Source organism: Mus musculus, chromosome 4, assembly GCF_000001635.26.
Source record: "Mus musculus strain C57BL/6J chromosome 4, GRCm38.p6 C57BL/6J".
In the NCBI taxonomy this organism is placed as follows: domain Eukaryota; kingdom Metazoa; phylum Chordata; class Mammalia; order Rodentia; family Muridae; genus Mus; species Mus musculus.
Window position 1 is genome coordinate 149349356 of NC_000070.6, and position 20078 is coordinate 149369433.

At 46.5% G+C, this 20078-nt stretch overlaps 1 protein-coding gene across 3 annotated transcripts in view; it reads right to left on the bottom strand.

Moving 5' to 3' along the window:
* The window catches only part of Ube4b (ubiquitination factor E4B), a 99746-nt gene that overhangs the window by 20940 nt on the left and 58728 nt on the right, over window positions 1-20078 (bottom strand). For all 3 annotated transcript variants that reach the window (XM_006539088.4, NM_022022.3, XM_006539089.3), the window contains 11 exons: window positions 18946-19060; window positions 16099-16182; window positions 11929-11985; window positions 11105-11221; window positions 10923-11021; window positions 9842-9955; window positions 8270-8468; window positions 6063-6201; window positions 3573-3672; window positions 2103-2230; window positions 1303-1401 (listed from right to left, as the gene is read on the bottom strand). In XM_006539088.4, the coding sequence (XP_006539151.1) occupies window positions 1303-1401; window positions 2103-2230; window positions 3573-3672; window positions 6063-6201; window positions 8270-8468; window positions 9842-9955; window positions 10923-11021; window positions 11105-11221; window positions 11929-11985; window positions 16099-16182; window positions 18946-19060 (1251 nt within the window). The remainder of the gene's footprint in view (window positions 1-1302; window positions 1402-2102; window positions 2231-3572; window positions 3673-6062; window positions 6202-8269; window positions 8469-9841; window positions 9956-10922; window positions 11022-11104; window positions 11222-11928; window positions 11986-16098; window positions 16183-18945; window positions 19061-20078) is intronic.

A 20078-nucleotide genomic window follows, 5' to 3' on the forward strand; every position in this document is an offset into this window, starting at 1 on the left:
GGTGGATTTCTGAGTTCGAGGCCAGCCTGGTCTACAAAGTGAGTTCCAGGACAGCCAGGGCTGTACAGAGAAACCCTGTCTCAAAAAAACAAAAACTAACCCCTCCACGTTACCACCACTGACTGGGCCTGCACAGAGAGAGCTTGTCTGTCCTTTTGCTGATCGAGGGAGCGGCTCGATATGTAGACCAGGCTAGCCTGGAACTCACAATGCTCCTGTGTGAGCTTCCAGGTGCTGGGCTTACAGGTGTCAGTCACCACCATGCTCGGCTGGGGGCAGCTTTTAGGACATAACACAAATTTGCTTTGTATAACTTTGGATGTTGTTTCTGGTCTATCCTGCTTTTGCGTTTGAAACCAGATTTCACACACATTCTTCTGCCAACCAGTTCCCATATAGTTATGGTGATGAGAAATTACCTCTCACAGTTTCAAAATGAAAAGTGAAGGGCTTTGCTTTGATTTTTGTTTTCAGTAGTACTGGGGATTGAGTCCAGGGCCCTTTACCTGCTGGGCAGCTGACCTGAGGGGTCTCCCTGAGAGGCCAGAGAAGGCTCTAGCCCCTGAAGTGAGGATTTTAGGAAACAAAAATCCAAACAAACTGCCTATCTCCCCCCACGTACCAGACACGCAGCTTCTCCAGTTTTACAAATGGAGACAGTTTTGGTTCAAACACAGCTGTGGGTACTTTTGGTTTTGGACATTTCCTGGGGCATTTCTCCAGAGCCTGTTCAATTATCAAACACTGCTCAGGTTTCACAGAGAACTTGCCACTGCCTCTGTCTTGGAGATCAAATTGGAATCAGCTGCTGCTGAAGGGGGTTTCTTTCTCTAAGTTCTGAGCAGCATTCAGGTAAACAGAGTCACACAACCTCCGACTGAAGCGCAGCTATGTGAACCATGACACAGCTCAGGGCACCAGGCACAGTGTATAAGCAGCAGAACACGCAGCTCAGGGCACCAGGCACAGTGTATAAGCAGCAGAACACACAGCTCAGGGCACCAGGCACAGTGTATAAGCAGAAGAACACACAGCTCAGGGCACCAGGCACAGTGTATAAGCAGAAGAACACACAGCTCAGGGCACCAGGCACAGTGTATAAGCAGCAGAACACACAGCTCAGGGCACCAGGCACAGTGTATAAGCAGAACACCACGCAGCTCAGGGCACCAGGCACAGTGTATAAGCAGCAGAACACACAGCTCAGGGCACCACGCACAATGTATAAGCAGAAGAAGACACAGCTCAGAGGACCAGGCACAGTGTATAAGCAGAAGAACATACAGTACGGGAAGTACTTACTGTACAATAAAAAATAAAAATTCAGCAACATCTTCGACATAAAACTCAGGCAATGCTGCAAATACCTTGGGGACTTCTGAATTCAAAGGCAGTGTTACGCTGTAGAGGAGAAAAACCCCACAATTTACAAATGCTATCATGGAACACTGATTACCTGGGGTGTTGTACTTCCAAATGCCCCATGTGGAAAGAGCAGCCCTCACTGTGTAACACATGTGTAAAAGTGCACAGGCAAACGACTGACCCGCAGTGTGCAGAAAGGATGAGGAAGGCCTGGGCGTGTTTTGTAAGTGTTTGCCTCATCTTCTTTTCTTGCCAGACTTAAGGAAGTAGTTAAAATGGGAAAGAAACCCAAAGGTCGAATTTGGTCATTTCAAGCAACTCATACTGGGTGGATAAAGCCAGCATATACTTTATATAAGCTTTTCCAGTCTTTTAGGAACACAGGCCAAACTAACCAATACCTGTGACCTAGGGGGTTCACAGAACGTAAGAGACCTGACTTAAACAACAACAGTGACTGTCGGTGTCCTCGGCTCTCCGAGACTTGGTGCTCAGGAGGCTCAGGAGCCTGTCACCTCTAGCACTTTGCTTCCAATTTATAAACTTCCTTTTCTAGCCATCCAATGTTATAGCAAAATTTTAAAACTGACAGCCACTAAAAAACACATGGGGAAATATTAATCTAGCTTCATATGTATTTATGCATAACTATAAAAATTCTCAAGGTTTAGTTATGACTCAAGAACAATAGCCCGGTAGCCACCGTGAAGACGAGGCACGGCAAAGAGCACACTTACTCAGGATATGCAGGGTCCAGGATGCGCAGCATCAGCTGAATGAGAAGGCCATAAAAATTCAGGCATCTTCTTAGGAAGCTCTCGTCAAGTAAGCCAGCGTCAGCACAGGCCTTGCACCGTACCAGTTTCTGTGGAAGAGGATGGGCCCCGGCCCGAAGATTAGTCCAGTGCCATGGCCCCTGAGCATGAGTAGGCAGTGAGGGGCCAGGAGATGAGAAGTCTAGGTTCGGTAGCTCTGCCTAGCCTCGGGACACTGGTGGTTGTGTCAGGGTCTTTCTGTTTTCAGAATAAAGACAACAGGAAGATAGGCCATGCAAGCCACTGAGCAGAGAGGCCATCAGTCAGTGCTGAAGGTCAGTCACTGACATCATCGCTCAGGAACTTGGACAATTAGTGGGAAAAAGCCAGACAAGTTGTATCTGAATTTCAGCATCAACAGTTCTGTGCTACTCTCAAGCAAAATATCTGTCTGCAACATCTCAGAGGGCCGCCTGCCAGAGGAGACACACAGAGCCACATCTCAGAGGGCCTCCTGCCAGAGGAGAGGCACAGAGGCCACATCTCAGAGGGCCGCCTGCCAGAGGAGAGGCACAGAGGCCACATCTCAGAGGGCCACCTGCCAGAGGAGACACACAGAGCCACATCGTGCAAGTGGATGTTGAGCTTCTTACAGACCCCTTAGTCACAACAATGGAATATAAGGGAGGCTACAGATCTGAAAGAAGAGCTCCGGTCATTCTGCATCCTGACGTTCGGGTAAGACAGGGTCTCATTCTGTAGCTCAGGGTGGCCTTAAAAACCACAGCCACACTCCCTTCTTGGCCTGGGTTAGTGTTGGGGTTACAGGTATGAGCCACTACACCTAGCTCCATTTTATATCTCAAAAGCACTCTGCAGTATTAGCAAACAAAAACGTGAAAATTTCGCTTGTCATGGAAATCAGAGAGACACTTTTCGCTATAATCCCAGTAAAGAGCCCGTGAACAGCTAACACAGCTTTGCCTTCTGAACACAGCACAGAAGATGCACATGTGTGTCTCTGCTTTTACCGCAGGGCTATTCAGGTGTAGGTTCTATGGGACAGATCGTCTTCATTAGACATAGTGATTAAGAGCACAGGTGACGGGGATCTTTCTACCGCCACAGTGCGCTGTGGCAACTGCCGTGGCAGCCTGTATCTGGATGCGTGTCCTGAACATGAGTGTGGCAGGGATGGAGGGGGGAGGTTACACTGCGGTCGAGAACACTTACTAACGACTCAACCGGATATACACATGTGTGTTCTCTGCTGAGATTTAAATAATGAGATACGGAAATATGCAAGGTAGCAACAAGTCCTGTGGTACCTTGAGAGAAAAGAACAACAAAGAAATAACAGGGACATACGAGTGCTTGCTCAGGGTGCATACTCTGGCAAGGGGATTGCTATTAAGAAGCTGGGCCATAATTATGTCAATCAACTGTACAAACCTTAAGCTGAGTTTTACAGCGCTTCAGCATTTCACGGTGTCTGGTGGCCAGTGGGGAATCTTTCCACTGGCTTTCATTATTTTTCAAATCTTCCACGGTTCTAAAATTAACAAAACAAACATCTTAACAATCAAATGAAATGAAAACCACCTAGGTCCATCTCAGACTCTCGAACCTAACTGTCTCACAGGTAAGTACTTTGCATGTTTGTATGCATGTATGTTTGTTTGTTTGTTTGTTTGGCAAGGCAGAGTTTCTCTTTATAGTCATGGCCGTCTTGAAACTCACTTTGTAGACCAGGCTGTCCTTGAACTCAAGAGATCCGCCTGCCTGTCTCCCAAGTGCCAGTATTAATATCAAGCGCCACCAGCGCCCGGACTCACACTTAGGTAGTTTAAAAACTAAAGAATATAGGCCAGGCATTGAGGTGCATGACTCCAATCCAAACAGGTGGATCTCTGGTTTTTGTTAAAGTATATTATAATTGTCTATTTTTTTTATTAGTTGTTAATCCCTCAGTGTACTTAATTTATTAAATCTTATAAGTATGTATTCATAAGAAGACACAGTGCAAATAATAAGGTTTTATAGCATTCATGGTGGCGCTTGATATTAATACTGGCACTTGGGAGACGGGGCAGGCGGATCTCTGAGTTCAAGGACAGCCTGGTCTACAAAGTGAGTTTCAAGACGGCCATGACTATAAAGAGAAGTGGTCTCACACTTCTGTTTAACGCTATAATAGAAGCCATAGAAGAATGGGGCCGGAAAGATGGCTCAGCTGTTAGGAGCACCACTCTCTTGGAGAGGATCAGGGTTCCCTTCTGAGCACAAACATGGCTCACAAGTGTCTCTAACTCCATTGGCCTCTTTTGGCTTCTAAGGGTACCAAGCACATGGTGCACAAATATACATGCAGGCAAAACACTTGTACACATAAGCAAAATAAACAAAAACAAACCAACAACAACAACGAAACACTCCCAAAACCAACCCAAAATCCTGGGGCTGGAAAGCTGGCTCAAGGGTTAAGAACACTGTTGCTCTTGCAAAGCACTTTAGTAAATTTCCCAGCACCTATATGGACACACATTCATCTGTAATTCCAGTTCAAGGCCTGATGTCTCCTTGTGATCTCCATGGGCACTGCACACACATGGTGCATAGACACACATGAAGGAAAACCACAAATCTAACAAATTGCTTCGATAATTTATAGTCAATAAATAAACTAAATAATGAAAGTATAAAAAGGAATGTACTGTGACACCATCATATGTGAAAACCAAACCTTAAAACAATCTGCAGCCGAGCATGGTGGCGCACGCCTTTAATCCCAGCACTCGGGAAGCAGAGGCAGGTGGATTTCAGAGTTCGAGGCCAGCCTGGTGTACAAAGTGAGTTCCAGAACAGCCAGAGCTATACGGAGAAACCCTGTCTCGAAAAAACCAAAAAACCAAAACCAAACCAAAACAAAAAACAAACAAAGAAACAAAAACCCAATCTACAGAGTTGCCAAACAGTGGCACAGGCCCCTGATGCCAGCCAGCACTCAGGAGGCAGAGGCAGGCAGATCTCTGTGAGTTCTATCTAGGTCAGCCTGGTCTACAGAGTTCCAGGATGGCCAAAGCTACACAAGAGAGCTGGCCTGAAAACAAACAAAAGAATCTATGGAGTCCATGTTGGCATCCATGATCTGAGGAATGTATAGTTAGATATTCAATATGACAGTTTTTCTGACAGTCACCCAAGACCAAATGGAAGCGGCTCAGAACAGCCTGTCCATCAGGCGTCTGTCTCCATGTGCCGAGAGGGTCCTTTCCTCGGGGAACCTGACCATCCACAGATGCTTGGAGCACAAACAGCAATGGTGCTAATGATTCCATGGTTGACAGGTGAGGCTACAAGCCAGACTTTGGGCTCCTCAGACACAAACAACAGGCCAAAGTCCAATTGCTTGTTTCTCTTGATTATCACAGGAAAACAGAGTTTGAAAAGTCCAGAGCATGCCGGGCGTGGTGGCGCATGCCTTTAATCCCAGCACTCGGGAGGCAGAGGCAGGAGGATGTCTGAGTTCAAGGCCAGCTTGGTCTACAAAGTGAGTTCCAGGACAGCCAGGATTACACAGAGAAACCCTGTCTCCAAAAAACAAACAAACAAACAAAAACAAAAAACAAAAGAAAAAGAAAGTCCAGAGCAAGATGGATATACTTAAAGGCAGATACTCTTCACAGCGGTTCCTGATCATTCTCACATTAGTGGAAACAGACTTTAGCAACCACACACAGAGAGGAGCACCAAGGGCTCAGAGATCAAGGCCTGGATCATTGAGTCACCAGAACACTGGACAAATGAGAGGCATCGCAGTAGTAGAGGCAGACAGCACCCTGTAATGCACACAGCCTACTCTCAGACATTCTGACCACAACCAACTCCTTGTGCCTGTAGGCAGCAGTAACAGCAAGCCAGGAGAGCGAGCGTGGCACATACCTATTGAGCTCGCGGATGGCTCGAAGTCGGCGAATGTAGCGACGACAACTAGGCAGAATAGAGAGGTGATGAGCATGCAGGGTGAGAAAGAAACATTCCGTAGGGAATTTTGGCTCAGAAAATGGAGGCTGATCACCATCTACAAAGAAAAGCAAACAAACAAACAAACAAACATGAATCCTTCAGTGAAATCAGTTATGAGCCTAGAATATTTCTGTGTGCATTTGTGTGTGTGTGTCTGTCTGTCTGTCTGTCTGTGAGGACATGGTATGTGTATATGGTGTGCATGTGTGTGTGGACACAGTGTGCATGCGTGTGCGTGTATTTGTGCAGACATGGCTTTGCAGACGTGAGGCTGGAGCTTGTGCCTTTAGATACCTCACTTTTGAGACAGGGTATATCACTGAGGACAGACATCATGAGCTCGAGGCTAGACTGGGGATAATACAAGTTCATCCTGTCTCCTTTCCCCCAGGGTTGGCGTGACAGATGCGTACACCCATATGCAGCTTTTATGAGGTCTGAGGAAGCTGAGCCCAGGAACTCATGCTCGCCTCACAGTGCTTTACAGACCCAGTAAGCCATCTCCCCAGGCCAGGCCATTTCATTTTGTGTTGTTTTGAGACAGGATCTTCTCTATGAACCTCTGGCTGTCCTGGAACTCAGAGAGATCTGCCTGCCTCTGCCTCTGCCTCTGCCTCTCAGTGCTGGAATTAAAGCATATACTACTAAGCCCAGCCTCCAATAACATTTTTTTTAAATTACTAACTTATGCGATTTTGCAAGAGAAATAAATTCCTCATGCTTTAGTTAATGTCCTATATCGTCTTATCTGATTAAATGTTGGCATAGATCAATCTTTTATAATGTGTCTTTCTGGTATACTCTATAAAACCGTCTTCATTTCCCCAAGCTGAACATGTTACTTCAATCTGAAATAATTAGGGCATATTAATAAATTATGGCCATTTTCCTACATGTTTGTGTTTTTGATCTTCTAGGAAGACCTATTTACGAAGCCATCAATGTTGCAAGTAGAGGCAGAAAACTGGAATCGTGGAGAGGGTTCCATTATACAGTGGTTTTTAGTTAGGACATAGCTGGGCTCATAGGGTAGAGTTCACACTTCACACTTGTGTACAACTGTGGTGGTCGGAGCGCTTTATCATTTTTTGTGTTAGAACAAATAATTCCATGAGCGTCTATGAAATACACCGGAGCTGCCACTACTCATGGCTATCCTGCCGTGCTAAAGAGCATCAGGCTGTTTCTCCTGCATGACTGCACCCTTAACCAGCTGCACTGCTGCAAGGGCAAGGTCTTGCTGCTTAGGAGATAAGGCAGGAGTCTAAGAACTTGAAGCTAGCCTAGGCAACACAGGGAAGGAGTCCTCAACTCATAAGCTACTAAGCCCTGGGTCACTTCGCCCCGGGCCACTGCTGCTCTAATAACTGTCCTCCGTGTGCCTCCTTCACCTCTGCAACTGTATTACAATTCCTATTCAAGTATTGCCGAATTCTACTCTAAAGTGAGGAAATAAATCATTAAAGGGCATCTACTTCTTTCTTTTCTTGGTCTTGGAAGGCAGGGTCTTGCTGTGTAGCCCACGCTGACCTTGAACTCATGATTCTTTTCTCTCAGTCTCCTAAGTGCTGGGGCTATCCGTATGCACTAAGAAAGGCTGAGCACTAAATAATTACTTTTTAGAAGGTATACATTTGATCATTGCATTTCCATTTTCAGGTTAAGTAGGAATTCATTCTATTCCACACATAAGCAAGATTATTGTTATCACACCTTAAAATAGTCATAGTTTCAACTGTCAAAATGTAACACAAAATCTATATAATATAAAGTTGCTGTTATTGGGCTGGAGAGATGGCTCAGCAGTTAAGAGCACTGGCTGCTCTCCTAGAGGTCCTGAGTTCAACTCCGAGCACCCACATGGTGGCTCACAACCATCTGTAATGGGATCTTCTGGCACACAGTTGTACATGCAGATCGCACACTCATATATGTGAAATAAATGAATCTTTTAAAAAGTTACTGTTATTATTTCTTTTTTTCACTTTCACACCCATGTATTCTACGAAGCTGTGTTGAGTACTTCCAGGATGAATTTTTACTCTGCTGATTTTAACTATGTCTCTCTCTCTCTCTCTCTCTCAGAGCGACGAGGATGAGAGGGCCAGGCCCACATCACTCACAGAGCTCTGTCAGCCGCTCATTCACATCCTCCATCGTTGCATTTATCCGTGTCTCATCATTCGGGAGAGTGATCCGACATCTTGGGTGGAATATGTAAGTGGGGTCAACTGTTTCTAACTTGATTTTTGTACTTAGCTGCTGCAGGACCCAAAGGAGATTCAGCATAAACCCGTCTGTAGACACCAACCGATCATCTGCCTGTGACATAAGACGTGAAGCAATTGAAACAATTGTTAGGCACACATTTTGCAAATCTATGAAAGCACATTCAAATGTAACCAGGCCCTAAAGCCAGTGACAGGACACGTGGCTACCACTGTCAATCAGCTAGCAGGTGCCAGCCCAGCAAGGTTCTACCTATCCATCACCACAGACTCACTGACCTCTGTAATAACCCACAGTCCATACACTATAACTCACACTTCAGAGAAGAGTCAATGAATCGGTGTCAGTAAAACACAGCAACTGTAGCTTCCGTTTCCTTTCTTATTTCTCAAGAGCAATGAGCTGTCCTTAGCCCACATGACAGCTTTCCCATCTTACACAGTGAGTACAGCCCTGGCTGAATGACAGAGGTTCAGGGATCACGACACACTCAGAACGATTCTAATGGTCTACATGTAAAAGGCTCACAAATTAGTGGTCACTCTTAAACCCACTTAGCAAATGAAGAAACTGAGGCACAGAGAAGTAACTATCAGATGTGGCCAACTTACCGACTACATGTGGCAAAAGCCAGCTGTAAATGTGGCCCAATGTAAAACTATAGACTTACACAGAACATGATGGATTTTTGCACATGACCTCTTTGACTGTGTATTCTTGGCTGTTGAGTTATGGGTGACACTACCATGTGACAATGTCAACAGATGACATACCAGAATACTAATGAGTGTCCAAAGACACTGGGATTTTGCAATTCTCCATACTTTTATTCTTTTGCTTCCAAGATCTTACTAAAAACAGTCTACAGTTTTAACTTTCCCACTGTTACCATGCACACTAGAGTCCTCAAGACTTCTTGGTGCTTCTTCAGGTCTGCTTCCAACCCCACACCTTGTCATTTTGTGGCTGACACATGTTTCCTTCTGTGGATTCTACTAGAGTTCTCATCAGTAAAATAGACTCAAGAGCATGTTACCTGCCCATGTCCCCCGAGTCAAAGGAACTGTGTGTGCCGGGCTTGCAATAAAGCTGGCTCATTTCTAACCTAACACACGATCACCAGGAGGGCTCTTTTCTCAGCCTTGTAAGGAGCCGCTCTTCAGTTGAAGCTTTAATACGAGGCTGTTCTGCTGCCTGATCAACAGCCACCCCTGTGCTGCCGTTCCGGCATTTTACAAGTACGCCTGAATCCTTCACACTTCCATCAGCGACTACTACTGCCTGGATGCTGTGCTTGCATGGCCACCCCCTGCCTGAGACCTCGGGCTGCACAGAAGCAGGATGCTTGCCCGTCTTGTTCTGTACTGCCTTCCCAACCCCCAGAACGCAGCCTGGGAGGCGCAAAGTCACATCTGCACTGGAGAAACAGGTTTAATGAGTAACTGAAAGCACTTGGGGACTCCTACCTGCATCTGGGCTTTCTTCATGTTGGCATTGACAAGGGCCGCCATGTAGCTGAGAGCCGCTTCACGAGTTTCGCCATTTAACAAAATACTATGTAGAATCTTGAAAAGTTCTTGCTAAATTATTTTCAAAATGAAAAAACAATTGATTTCTTTTTTACTTTAAAAAGAGCCTCCCACTCCCCATCTCTCTCCTTGTAGGGAACCCAAGTACAGTCAAGAAAAGAGAGAGTGTGTGTGTGTGTGTGTGTGTGAGAGAGAGAAAGAGAGAGAGAGAGAGAGAGAGAGAGAGAGAGAGAGAGAGAGAGAGAGAGAGAACGCACAGCAGCTTGCAACAGGAAGGATGTTGAGCAGTCAGTGTTAATAACCCGCCTTTGCCTCTTAGCTCGCATGACCAGCGTGGCCTCGATTAGCAAGGCACACGGAAGACATAGTAAAAGCTGGAGAGAGCCTGGCCACCAGGCGTGCCAGCCCCCAGCTCAGGTCTGCTCTGTCCCTCTACAAAGTCTGCTCCTTCAGCATTTCGCTGCACTTTTTCACAAAGGGAAGAACCACTGTTTAATTAACTGGGAAATCACGTTTAAAAGAATCATGTTGGACAGCCTACCTCCTAGAGCACACATAAAGCTTCCTTACTTGCGTATGACGTTCCCAGAGAAGTGGCATAGCTACGTTTCAGTCACTGGGAGACACCTTGCCGGGCACACCTGAGGTAACAGGCTTGTATTTTTTTTTTTTTTTTGGTTTTTTGAGACAGGGTTTCTCTGTGTAGCCCTGGCTGTCCTGGAACTCACTCTGTAGACCAGGCTGGTCTCGAACTCAGAAATCCGCCTGCCTCTGCCTCCCAAGTGCTGGGATTAAAGGCACGTGCCACCACATCCGGCAACAGGCTTGTATCTTATCTCTGCCCACTGACAGCAGCAACAGCAGCAGCAACAAGTGCTAAAAGCATCGGGTTAGGGTCAACACAGAGCGCTCTGTTTGTAAGCTGTCTGATTTGTATGACACGAATGACCGGCAAGCACTGGACATGTGGGACAGACCCTTCTTCCCTAGGGAGGCCCTCTCTCCTCTCAACACCTACCCGTCCCAGCTCCAGGTAATGCTGTAGTGACTGGCTGACCACGCGTGTGTTCTCCAGGGTAATGGCAGGCCCTGAGAAGTATTTCTCAACCACCTTTGCCTGGAAGAGAAGGGGACGCAGGCAATCACAAAGAGCACAGTGGGCACAGGAATGAGCTGCCTGGCTGCGCACTGAGTACTTACATCGTCCTCTGCGAAGACTGAGAAGCTAAAGAAGGCCCCTAAGTAGGAGAGTCTCTGCAGCTCCCGCCCAGAACCAGGGCTTAAGGACTTCGGCAACCACAGGGGTAAAGAAGCGACCTAGACACAGGACAGAGGGCCCAGGTAAGCTTCAAAGGCAGCTGACACAGGAGGAGCTTAGAGAGCAACACTCAGAGCCACCCAGCACCCGGAAACAGAAGGACGAGCAGGTCGGGTTCCCTGTAATAGTTCTGACCTCAGATAGAGGGTACTCTCCAACTTCCGTATTTTATAAGATATACGTTTAAAATTTTAGTTATTCTTTCACAATTGTGTGCATGCAAGTGTGTGGTCTGATGTATTCCTATTGCACTGTCCTATCCTGTCACTGTCTCCCTCCCACTAAGCCCCTCCTTCCCTCAGGTCCCCATACTCTCATGTGCTGTCTCTGTAGCCTGCTGCAGCTGAGTAAGGACACTGACAGGAGTGTGAGTAGGCACCTGTGACTGCAACAAGGTCACACTGCTATAGCACTATTAGAGCAGAGGGCACACTGCTGAGGATGAGTCTCCTCAAACCAGTAACTCTGCCGCAGGTCAGCAACCTATTCTGATGCTACTCAAAGGCTGTTCAATGTCCCACAGCACCTGCTCCTCTAGAAAAGCCAGCCCTCGTCGTAGAATACACTCTATAATAGCAGCGGAACAGAGGGTAGCCCCGCCCACATACAAATGTCTTTCAAGAGAAGTCTTTGGCTGATACTACTTTAAAACTGGCCTTTGCCGGTTGACAGAGATCATGTGCAGACTCACCCGGTGGACACTTACCAAATTGCACATAGGGTGTGTCTTCCCAAACTTGGTTTCACAGAGTTCACCCAGTGCCTAGAAACAAGAAGGGAAAGAATCACTGCCATGTCTTCTGTCTCACACTGTGCCATGTGTGACAGCAAGGAACAGCTTTCATTCCCACTGCAAATGCTTGGCAAAGCTCTCTGTGAGGCCATCAGCCTTAACAGTGTTCCTACTTATAGATAGATAGATAGATAGATAGACAGACAGACAGACAGACAGACAGACAAACGATTGATAGATAGACAGACAGAAAGACAGATGATAGATAGATAGATAGAGCACAATGCCCACACAGCAGGCGCTCACACCTCAATCACTCGATCGCATACAAAGCGCCCTGTGGTGTCCTGGTGAACAGCTTTCCAAACACGTGCACTTAGCTTTTAAGACTGAGTTTTCATTTTTATCAATTCACAACACAAGATCAACTGCATAGGCTGTGTGTGCTAATCCCGGGCAGCAACACCCAGGGCATTCTCGGGACCCCAGACACTACGTACCAAACACTGAGGCTTTGGACGGGCTCACAGGTCAGGGATGGAGGGAACTGATTCCAAGTTTAAGTTCTCATGGCCCACTGTAGGATATCACATTAATACCGCAGGGAAAGCCGGAAACAATCTCAACACCAAACACCAGGCAGCAAACCGTCCACAACTGGGGAAAAAACCTGAGGCTGGCTGCCACACGTCATCGTTGTGATTTATCGTTGCTGCTGTTATCATCGTGGGATGGGGAGTGTTTGCATCTGTGTGAGGTGTCGGGTGTTTGTGCTTGTGCATGTGTGTGTTTCCTTCTGAATAAGACTTTGTTATGTTGCCCAGGTTGGCCCAGAACTCTCAGTTCTCCTGCCTTAACCTCTTAAATACTGGGGCTGACACATGCACAGTAGCACCAGCACAAGAAACAACACCCTGGAGGTCACAGCATAGGACATAGCAGAGTCTGCCAGTTGTCAATCCAACAACAACAGTTGTTTCTGTGCTCCAACAGTCCTCCTCTCTTTGCCCTATTGCCCTCCTCCCCTCATGCCCTCCTGATGCACCCTCGTTACTGTACCAGCATAACAGCAGGCCCCAAGTTAAATCCCACCCCCCACCCCCACCCCCACAAAGGATGACTGTGTTCCACCAAGGGCATTTTGTGGATCCTGTCATTACATTTTTGTCACTGAGTCACTAAGCTAAACCAGATGAGGAGCACAGCAGTTCCAAGGCTGTGTTGCAGAACAGCAAGGGTGATCAGCACTGACTAAAAGGCATCCCCGCTGAGGCAGCAGCAGCAGATTCCACTTCCTGTGCCCAGCCATACAGTTTATAACAAACAGCCCCAGAAACATGCTCAAAGTTTTTATTTGTCTACTTTCTTGATTTTTTTGGAGACAGAATCTCACTATGTAGCACAGACTTCTCTGGACTTTCTCACTAGGAAGTCCTGGAATGATCGTCCTCCCTCAGCCTCAACTGCTCAACTATAGTGCACCCGGCTCAAAGTGAGATTTCAGGCAGGATGTTGTGTGCCCAGTATAATGTCACACTGTGCTGGGATCAAAGACACCCTGAGCTCCTGATCCTCCTGCTCAGACTGTGCAGGGATCAAGGTGAACCCAGACACCTGGCTTTTGTTCTTGCCTTTGTGTAAATGGACACTCTGTAGCGCAGGCTGGCCAACCCATGACCTTGACGGCTCAGATCTCCAAAGCTGCTGACCGTGAACTACCACACTCGGTTCAGCTTCACCTCATTCCCAACATTATTATGAACTTCTCCTTGTTACTGCTATGAAGGTCTTGTTTTTCCATTTGTTTTGAGACAGGGTTTCTCTGTGTGGCCCTCACTGTCCTTGGAACTAGTTCTATAGACCAGGATGGCCTTGATTCAGAGATCCGCCAGTCTCTGCCTCCCGGTTGCTGGGGTTAAAGGTGTGTACCACCACTGCCCGTTTGTCTTGATTTTCTAACAGTAGCCCTTCTGTTACCTATGTGACCATCTGCCACAGATTAACTGTGAAGATGTTTTGTGATGATGCGACTTTTACCCTGAATTACGAATATCCTAAGGAAAGAGAGCTTGCTTTACAAGCGCCTAGGGTACCCAGGGCACATCCCCAATATTATGAGTGATCCACAAAATGGAATTAAACGAAAAGAGTTAGTAAAGGAACAAACATAGAGTTTCAATTTCTTTATGGCCTCATCCTATACAAAGTTGTACCTGTATGTAAGTCATATAGTGAGTGAGTTCCATGGTTTTATATTTTTTCTATTATAATCCTGTAACAAAAATACCAAAAGACATTCATCTCTCAAAATTTCAAAGCAGCAAATGTCAGACAGAAAAGAACCTCTCACTTGTTGCTGTTTGGTAAGGTTTTTTGTTTTGTTTTCCCCAGATGGGGCCTCTCTATAGAGCTCTGGCTGTTCTGGAACTATGTAGCCCATGATGGCCTCGAACTCACAGTGATCAGGTGCACCCGCCTCTGCCTGCCAAGTGATGGGATGAAAGTCATGGACCACGATGCCTCTTGTATGGACAGCAGTATTTTATAACAGTTGAGTCCTCGGTGAGAATCTGGCTAAAGACTCTTATTATAGTCTATGGTTGTTCTGAGCACCACGGGGCACCAGGCACATCTACTTGGAAACAAAGACCACGGATGAGATGTGTGGCCTCAATGGCAGGCAGGCTACAGACACACCGAGATTTATGTGGGTTTAGTCCTCCTGCTTGCCAGGCAAGCACTTTAGCTACTAAATCAACTCCTTAACCTGTATTAACAGGCTATTAAAATTTTAAAAAATTACTCACTTAGTGTGCGCTTATGTGTGTATGTGTGTGTGTGTGTGTGTGCATGTGCACACGCACATGTATAGACAGGCGCACACATGCCAAAGCCCCTATCTAGATGTCAAAGTAAAACTGCTCAGCAGTTGGTTAGTGCCCTGCACCAGGTTTTGGGGCAGAATCTCCTTTTTCTACTATTGTGCTTTGCTGCTCCAAGCTAGCTAGCCCACAATTATCCTGTACCAGCCTCTTATCTTACCCTAGCTATCCTGTGACTACAGATAGTAGGCAGCACACCTGTCTTTTAATGTTGATTCCGAGAAAGCAAACTCAGGTCACAGGGTTGTGTGGCAAGTATTTTAACCTGCTGGATCATCTCTCTGGCCCAGTCGGGCATGGCAACACAAAGCAGTCATCCTAGCATTCGGGATAATGATGCAGGTTCATGACCACACGGCCAGCCTGCACAACACAGGAAGATACTAAAATGATCTGTTGGGGATTTTTTAAAGATTTATTTTTATTTGTGTGTGCCAGGTATATGCCTCCTGAGTGCTCGGCAGCACCTGTGAAGGCAGAAGAGGGAAATCCTCTGGAGCCGGAGTTCCAGGCTGTCCTGCAAACCACACTCGAGCCATGCGGAAGAGCATCAGACACTCCTGACTGCTAAGCTGTCTTCCCAGCCCCAATCCTATGTTGCGTCTCCATTTATTATTACTGTGTGTGTGTGTCCGGGGAAAGGGGGAGTTGAGTATGTATGTGGGATCTCTCTCTCATCTTGACGTGGGTTCCAGTTGTCAGGCCTGAACAGCAAGCATCTAGTAACTCAAGAGCAAGCTATCTCATGATGCTTGATGTTCAAATCCCAAGTATGGCTTGCTTGTTGTTCTGTAAACCAGCAAGATGCCTCTGACAGTCATCCTTTGTGCTGGCTCCCCAGAATAGCAAGGCACATTCCCACAGTGCCTCACTCGCTGCTGTCTAGGACTGGCAGTGGCGGGGCATGGAAAGCTGCCAATACACTAGGGTGGCTCAGGACACAGTCACACAAGTGTCTGGCCTATAGCAGGGTCTCAGGTTTTACATCTGAAGGTGAGAGTGATCTACACTTGTAATCTCAGCACTCGAGAGGAGGGCGCAGGGCCATGAGCTAACGCAGACATGAGACTGTGTCTCAAGAAAGGAAGAAAAAAATGAAAGGAAAGGAAAGGAAAGGAAAGGAAAGGGAAAAAGAAAAAAAAGAAAAAGAAAGAAAAGGAAAAACAAGGTTAAACACAGATCTGATAAAAAAAAAGGAATATGCTTTTACCATGAGGGGATTATTTATATATCAATTAAAAAGGAAAGATTGAGCTTTTACCATGAGGGGGTACTTAAAGTAGTCGCTTTCCAAGGAGCACTCTTTGGCAGCCAGCGCCAGGCCTTGTAAAATGGGGATAAAGATCTGTAAGAAAGAGAACCACAAACGTTAGGTGTGAGAAAGGTTAGCACGCAGGCTCTGAAGATGACTACCAGTCTGTAGTCCACACACTTGCACTCTCCCCTGCCCCATCCCCCCCTCCCCCCAAGACACACTGGTTTTCCCCATCCATAAAAACAACTCTACAACTCTTTGGTGTGGCTGGTCCACCAGGACAACTGTCCAAGCAGCACCAGAGCTCAGCTGTGCAGGGAAGGACGAGCGTTGAGCACTAGCAGCACTCTGGCAGGGCCCACGGCCTGTAGGGCGCAGACAGGGCGGCTGAGAGCGTGGGGGGAGGGTCCTGCTGCACACCTCAGCACTCCCACTTGCCCTGCCCCCACAGTGTTGCTGATTAACACACACCCATGATCTGCATGGAAATCACACTAAGTGTTCCACTTTCTCCTCGAATCCACCAACACTTAAGAAATTGTTTCCCTCTGTTGCATTCAACTGAGAACAAGGAGACAGCTGATGAATGTTCAAACTGAAAATTTTATTTTTAGTAAGAATGTCTTGCTAACACAGTCACCTGACCAGGAAATTGAAGGGTAGTCAGACACACAAGGCTGGCACTGATTTGGTGACAGTGGCCAAGCCCTGCTGCTCAGCACAGCTCACCTTCAAATTTAACAGTGCCTTCTCACTGAGCCACACAATTAGGAGTGGGCTAGCATCTAAGACTAACACCATCACGAGGAGAAGGTACACAGCAGCCGGCAACGTGAACCACAGCTGTAAAGGGCGCGTAGTATAAACCTACTAGAAACCTGTACCAATCCCTCAGGCCACAAAGCTCATCCCATCCCAGGGAAGTTTCAGCACAGGAGAAACGGGATAGAAAGATAGCGCACACCTGCGCAGAGCACAGCCAGGTATCAGAACAGCGCTGGAAGAGATCATTCTGGTCTCTGTAACTCAAGTAATCAGGGTGGATGGTATTTGTGCTTTCTTAAGCAATCTGAAAACACTCAACACAGGCAAGAGATGCCAGAACCGCAATCAAGAAGGCAAAACTTCTACAGTCACACAGATAAACGCCATTAACTGTCCATCCAAAAAATATTTAAAATTTACTTTTTTTAGTAGAGTTATCCTCCTGTGTAAGTAAGAGTTTAATTGATAATAAACAGGCAAAATATGAATAAGCATAAATTGTTATCATCAAGGATTCTATTTTTAAATTTTAATCTTACTGTGTTCATATAATATGTTGTATAAGTAGGTATGTGTGCATATGAATGTGAGATCAGAGGGCAACTATTAGGTGTCTTCCCTTTCGGGTTCAGGAACCACACTCAAGCCGTCAGGCTTACAAAGCAAGCATTTCTGCCTAGAGACAGCTTGCCTGCCTAGGCACCATACTGTTGTTGTGACCTGCATACTAAACGTTACTCTTTTATTTCCAAGTAAGAGCCTCCAGGGGAGATAGAAGCTTCAACGCTAATCTCCAGCCCTTACATTAAGTTGCTATTTACTTCTGTTTGTTCATTTGGAAACATCACTCAAACATTAGAGGAAGTAGAAATTCCAGTCAAGGACTTAGCCAGGTCATAGTTGCCGCACCTGTTAGGTAAAAGGCAGGACGTGGTCTGGGGTCTCCAGTCCCTTTCCTTCGCATTCTCTCCAAAGAAACCTCAAACACAGGAAGACAACAGCACTCACGCCAGCCAGCCAGCCCGAGAGAGCACCAGCTTTCTGTGACTCAGAGGCCTATCTGTGCTGTTTGCTGCCACTGAGTTCATGCCATGTCCTTTACAAAGCCACCTAAGGTCACTTTATTATGGTCTCAGCATAAGTTTATCAATAAAATAAGCACAAAATGTCCCTTCAGCTAATTTTTGACCTGATTTTAAAGTTACTCTGGGTTCTTCATTGCTGGCTTGTACGAAAAAAGAAAATCCTTCTAATTAAGGGTCACCCCCCCCCCCCAAAGGCTGCCTCTCTTAACTCTCCAGAGACAATGACGTTTTCCCACGCGAATTTCCGGATTCGCCTAAAGATGAGCAGCTCAGGTGCTCCCTTATTGTTCCTGTGTCCACAAGACACCACCAAAGACCGAGGTCACCAACTGCAGAGTAGAACCGCTTTACAGAGAGTTTTTCTTCTTGAATCCTGAATTGTTCTTTCTTCCTTCCTTCTCCCCCTGACCCCCCTAGCCCCCCAATGAGATGAAGTCTAGCCTGGAACTTAACCGTATAGGCCAGGCTGGTTTCAAACCCATAGAGACTTACTTGCCTCGGACTGGAGAGTGCTGGGTCAAAGGCCTGGACTGTGCTTTTACAAACGTAAGAAGCCGACGGTCTTTAAACCAAGAGTTATGAGTGTACAGACAGAAAGCAAGGCGAAGGCGTGCTGCCAGCCGACAATGCCCGCAGTGAGATCTAGGGCCTTCTTATTTATTTCCTTTTTAGCACATGTTACCTATGATGGGTTTCATGACGGCCTTTTTGTACACGCACATAAAAGCACTTTTATCACCCTCACCCCATCACATGCCTGCGTCTCCTTCCCACTCCATTCATTCTCTTCTTCCTCTTAACTTCAGGCCCCGGTCGCCTCTTCCTTCCCCTCCCTTCCTTTCCCACCTTACCAGTGGCTTTATCACTCAAGAAGGTATCTATCTTTCCAGTCTGCAGCCCCCACTAACTTCATGGAGAGGTGGGGCTTCATGAGTCTCGCCCCTACCCCATGCCGTGGAGTATCTAACAGCAGAGGGGCACTTAGCTAAAAGCTGGAGCATACCTGCTTGAACACCTCTTCATCCTGGTGAGTGGTCCTCACCAGCTCTTGAATGAAGCCGTACGGGAGGTTCCTGCAGAGCATGTACGGCACGAGGAAGGATGGCTGTTGCAAGGACCTGCAGATGCAGGAAGAGCAAGGGCTGTGATGGGAGCGTGTGGAATGCCATGGCCGCACAGGCCGCCCGTCGTCACGGAAACACAAAACCTACCAAACACTGCTGTACAACCATTACTTAGGCAAAGCATGACCTTCCTGACAATGGTGACATCTGGCCTTTTAAAGGAGACATCAGTGGAAACTGCAAAGACAACAAGTCTTTCTAAATGAAGCATTAGGGGCTGGGAGGTACGTCACTTGTTTAGCGTACGGAGAGCCCTAGGCCGGGATCCTCAGCAATGGAAGATAAATAATAAATGCATTAAAAAAATCAATTATGGGTCCAGAGAGACAGCTCAGCAGTGAGAATACTGGCTGAGCTGGCAGAGGACCTGTTTGATTCCCAGCACCCCTGTGGTGGCTCACAACGGTTTGTAATTCCAGTGCCAGGAGATCTCAACTCATTTTTCTGACCTCTAAGAGCACCCACAAGCACACACAAAGGCTCATAAGTGAATCTAATTTTGTTAAATTAAAAATAAAAAATCCTCGTTATGTCTCATCTACATTGAAGAAAAAAAATAGCCATAATCTCTTTCAAATTCCTTTTCTTTTTTTCTGTGACTTGGTTTTGTGGAGATTTTATTATTGTTTGGTTTGGTTTGGTTTGGTAAGGTTCCTCAATTGTTAGCAGCGACAGCAGTGTCACATTTAATCTCAGCGCTCAGGAAACAGGGGTAGATCTCTGAGTTCCAGTCCAGCCTGGTCTACATAGCCAGGATAGCCAGAGCTACACAGTGAAACCTTGTCTCAAAAAATAAGCAAACAAACAAACAAAAAAAACAAGGTTTTTCTGGGTAGCCCTGGCTGTCCTGGAACTCCCTGGACTAGGATGGCTTTGCATTCAGAGATCTACCTGCCTGTACCTTCCAAATGCTGAGAGTAAAGGCATGTGCCAATTCATCCAGCTTAGTTAGTTGGATTTTAAAGACAAGGTTTTGCTACGGAGCCCACGAAGGTCAAACTAGTAGTCAATC